The following is a 4,275-nucleotide window of genomic DNA, read 5'->3' as shown; positions in this document are numbered from 1 at the left end:
AAACAATGAACAAAATGCATAAACGAACAAACACATGCAAGACGAACAAAACACAAGAAACAAAATAAAAATAATACTCCCCTGGTTATAGATCATCCGCTTTCTTCTCGGCAGTATCAGTTGGGGCGATAGCCGCGGACTGGGTATAGTGGCAGGCATGGCAAACTGGCATGGGAAATAAGCAAAAATCAAATGAAAATAAACATAAACCAAATATAAAATAAAGAGCAAGGGAAAGAACACTGGGTTGCCTCCCAGTCAGCGCTAAATTTATAATCTATAGCCCGACTATATTCTCCTTTGTAGTGGCGACATTCAAGGCGGCTCATCCACAGTCGCGGTTGTATGCCTGGCTCTATCATGGCTCCCTCCAACTCCTTGATCATGAGATTTTTGATCTTGTGGCTGCAAAACGACATCATTATTGTCATTCCCCTGCATAAATTCTTCCACACAAATATTAACAACATCAATCGCAAAGCAAAATTTTCCAATTGGGTTATCTCTAACCGACTGCAGCATACTAAAAACCACTTGCTCGTCATTCATTCTCAACACTAACTCCCCCTTTTCCACATCAATTAAGGCCCTACTAATAGCAAGAAAGTGATGCCCTAAAATTATAGGAACCTCATAATCCTCATCCATATCAAGAACGACAAAATCAACAGGATAAATAAATTTATCAATCTTTACTAGGACATTCTCAACTATCCCCCTCGGATATTTAATGGATCTATCAGCAAATTTAAGAGAGATATTTGCTGATTTAATGTTTCCTATACCCAATTTTTGAGCAAGTGAATAAGACATTAAATTTATGCTCGATCCTAAGTCACACAAAACATTATCAAATGAGAAATTTCCAATTTGACAAGGTATGGAGAAACTCCCTGGATCTTGAGATTTTGATGGGAGACAATTCTGCATCATCGCCAAGCATCCTTCATTCAGCGTAACTTGCGTCAGATCATTTAGCTTCTTTTTATTTTTTAGCAAGTCCTTCAAAAATTTAGCGTAATTTGGCATCTGAGATAAAGCATCTGCAAAAGGTATGTTAATAACCAGTTTCTTGAAAATTTCAAGAAATTTTTTAAATTGAATATCAAAAAATAATTTCTTAGCTCGCTGGGGGAAAGGTAAAGTAGAAATATCAACATTATCATTAACCTCAAATTTTGAAATCTTACCTTTCTTACCCGACGTTGAGGAATTTTCAGCACGTGCATACTCCTTGTAATCTAACTTTTTCGGTCTCTCCACAGTCTTTTCTGCGTCCATCTGCTCAGGTTTTTCAGATTGTGACCTAGTACGACCATGATAGCATTCACGCCCTTGGGATTCGGTTCAGTGTTGCTTGGCAGTGAACTGGGTGCTCTGTTCGAAAGTTGGGTTGCTATCTGAGCCATCCGAGTCTCCAAATTTTGTAACATAGCTTCTTGATTTTGCAGCCTTGACTCGGTTCCCGCAACATACTTCATCATTATCTCCTCAAAGCTCGGCTTCTGCACCTATTGCTTAGGTTGATTCTGCCAGTTATGATTATAGGAGTTGTTTATGAGGTGTACGGCTACCGTCCATGGTTTTCTGCAAAATTAGCCGCCTCTACCTCAAACAATTGTTGTTTCTCTGGCTTATTCCCTTGTATTTGATTCACTGGCGCTGCTTTCATAAGAGACATCTGGTGTGTCAACGCATCAATCGCATTCATGGTCATTAAAGCATCAACTTCAAGAACTCAAGCCTTCCTCTCCTTCTTCACATCCGGCCACCTAATATTACTTTCTGTCATATTGCAAATTATTTCCCAAGCATCTGCCGGCGTATTCCTGAATAGACTTCCACTGGCTGCAGCATCCAACATAAAACGCACTGATGGATCAGCTCCATTATAGAATATCTGCGTCTGCTGGCTCTGAGTGATATTATGCTGAGGACACATCCTCAACATCTTCTTAAATCTGGTCCAGGCTGCATGTAAGGACTCTCCCTCCTTTTTCCTGAAAGAAATAATGTCAGAAAATAACTTCGCCATCTTCGTAGGAGGAAAATAATTGTTCAAAAAAGTTTGAACAAGCTCAGTCCAGGTAGTGATAGAACCGGTAGGCAGATCATCTAGCCACTCAAGTGCATCCCCCTATAGAGAAAATGGGAATAACCGCAGTCTCACTGTATCAGATGTTACCCCATTAAATTTGAATGTGTTGCAAATCGACGGGAATCGCTCCAGATGAGCGTAGGGATCCTCTTGAGAAGTGCCCCCAAACCGTGCTTGAAGTTGGATAATCTGAATGATAGAAGGCTTCAGCTCAAAACTGTTCGCCTCAACAGCAGGACGAACTATGCTAGATCAATATCCTTCAACAAGTGGGCGAATTAGATCCAGAACTCTACGATTGTACACCATCTCTTCGCCTAACTCTTCCTTTGACTCTAATTCAAGCTCTAGATTAAGATTCCTCTTTTCCTTCCGAATTTTGCTCAGTGTGCGCCCGATCTCCAAGTCAAGTGGTAGGAGATATTTGGTGCGTCGATTGCTATGCGTGCACAAGCAGAAATTACCTGAAAATCAAAGACAAAGCAAAATATTCAGAATTCAAATAAATAAATACTAAAAATAAAATTCTAGTCTCAAGTAAAATAAAAATTCTGATATCTATCAGTACCCCGCCAAAAACTTGACCGCTAAAATCGTGTGATATAAATCTGCTGGCAAGCGTACCAGGTCAAGTTATAGATAGTAAACAAAATTCCAGATGTCGAACCCACAGGGACTGAATATATTATTACCAAAATATATTTATTTCCACCTAATCTAGACCAAACAATAAAAATTGATTTGATTGAATGAATTAAAATAAAACTACTAATTAAATTAATCAATAGAATACATTAAAATAAAACCGCAGAAAAATATTTGGAATAAACTTCAATAGCGAGAAATTCGATCAAGGACATACGCAGGTACCAAACAAATCATGAAACAAATGACAAATTTAGGATTCAGATTAATCTTAAATCACGGAGAATTCTCCTAAATTATTTGACAGTCTATTTTTAGAACAATTAAACATATTCAAATATTAACGGATCAATATTTCATAATTCAAATCAAATTCGAATGCATTAGGAATTTTGAGAATTCAGTTTTCACCTAAAGTCGCATACTGAAACCGAATACTATTTCTAGTCGGTTTAACTATATGTTAATTATTGGAGTGATCGAAATTATTCCTCATCTGTCAACTTGGAATCTATTAATAAGCAAGTAAATAGTTGATCAAGTTATTCACAAGATAGAATTTAAATCCAATAATCAATGATATAAATAAAAATCTAAAAAATCCCAAAATAATATCCAAGTATTCAAAAATGATTTGTTCGGCCCAATCTCGTGGCCTTGATCGAAAAAAAATTATTACTTCATAAATGAAATCATGATTCAAACAAAATTTTTAATCATGAACTAAAAATAAAAATAATAAAAGAAGGAAGAAAATAAAAATCTTCTCTCCCAAAGAGTGTAGTAGTCGTCGCCTCTGTGTTCTCTCTTCTGCGATCCGAAAACCCCCTCTCATGTCTGAATAACTTCCTTTTATATGGCTTCAAAAGCTCATGAAATAAAGCCCGCAAAATAAGAGTTTTAATTTCCAAAAATTCAGATTTTTTCTGATCCGCAATCGCTCGCTCGAACGGTAGAAAATTCCCGCTCGAGCGAGCAACACTCTGTCCCAAATTTCTTCTCCACCTCTAGGCTCGCTCGAGCGGCAGAAAGTTTTCGCTCGAGCGAGATCTTTTCTGCTCGTTAATTCTTCACAACACAGAACATCGCGCAGATGCTCCATCTCCTCCGCATATGCGTTGCTCTCTTTTCCTCTCCAATGCGCAGATACGCATTCCTCACGCATCTGCGCCTTTCTTTGTTTCTTCAAGCTCGCGCAGATGCGTGGCTTCTTTCCGCAGAAGCGTCTCCTTAGTTCTTCTTGTTTTCGCAGATGCGCTAATCTTCAGCAGAAGCGTTTCTTTGTTTCTCTCATCAAGCACATATGCTCACGTTCACGTGCAGCTGCGCAGATCTCTTCATTCTTTCTTCAAAGCGCAGCTGCGCTTCTTTTTATTTCATGCTCTGCTGCTTTTCTTCTTTCTTTTGCATCGGCTAAGCGCAGAAGCTCCTATTTTTTCTCATGTAGATCTCCTCATTCAACTCATGTCATGCATGATGTTCTTCGTATTGCAACAATGTCGGGTTTTCGTATTTTTCTGCAAATAAACCAA

The 4,275-nt window shown here is 38.3% G+C and overlaps 1 protein-coding gene across 1 annotated transcript; it reads right to left on the bottom strand.

Annotated features, from left to right (window-relative positions):
* Nucleotides 1-315: 315 nt before the first annotated feature.
* LOC140878655 (uncharacterized) lies at nucleotides 316-1,281 on the bottom strand. The gene is made up of 2 exons (XM_073282270.1): nucleotides 1,191-1,281; nucleotides 316-1,043 (listed from the first exon to the last, which is right to left on the bottom strand). Exons 1-2 carry the CDS (start codon nucleotides 1,279-1,281, stop codon nucleotides 316-318), a joined length of 819 nt encoding a protein of 272 aa, XP_073138371.1.
* Between the last annotated feature and the right edge of the window lie 2,994 nt (nucleotides 1,282-4,275).

Source organism: Henckelia pumila, chromosome 2 (assembly GCF_033568475.1).
Source record: "Henckelia pumila isolate YLH828 chromosome 2, ASM3356847v2, whole genome shotgun sequence".
NCBI lineage: Eukaryota > Viridiplantae > Streptophyta > Magnoliopsida > Lamiales > Gesneriaceae > Henckelia > Henckelia pumila.
Note: the sequence above shows the minus strand (reverse complement) of the source record. Positions and strands in the feature narration are given on the sequence as shown.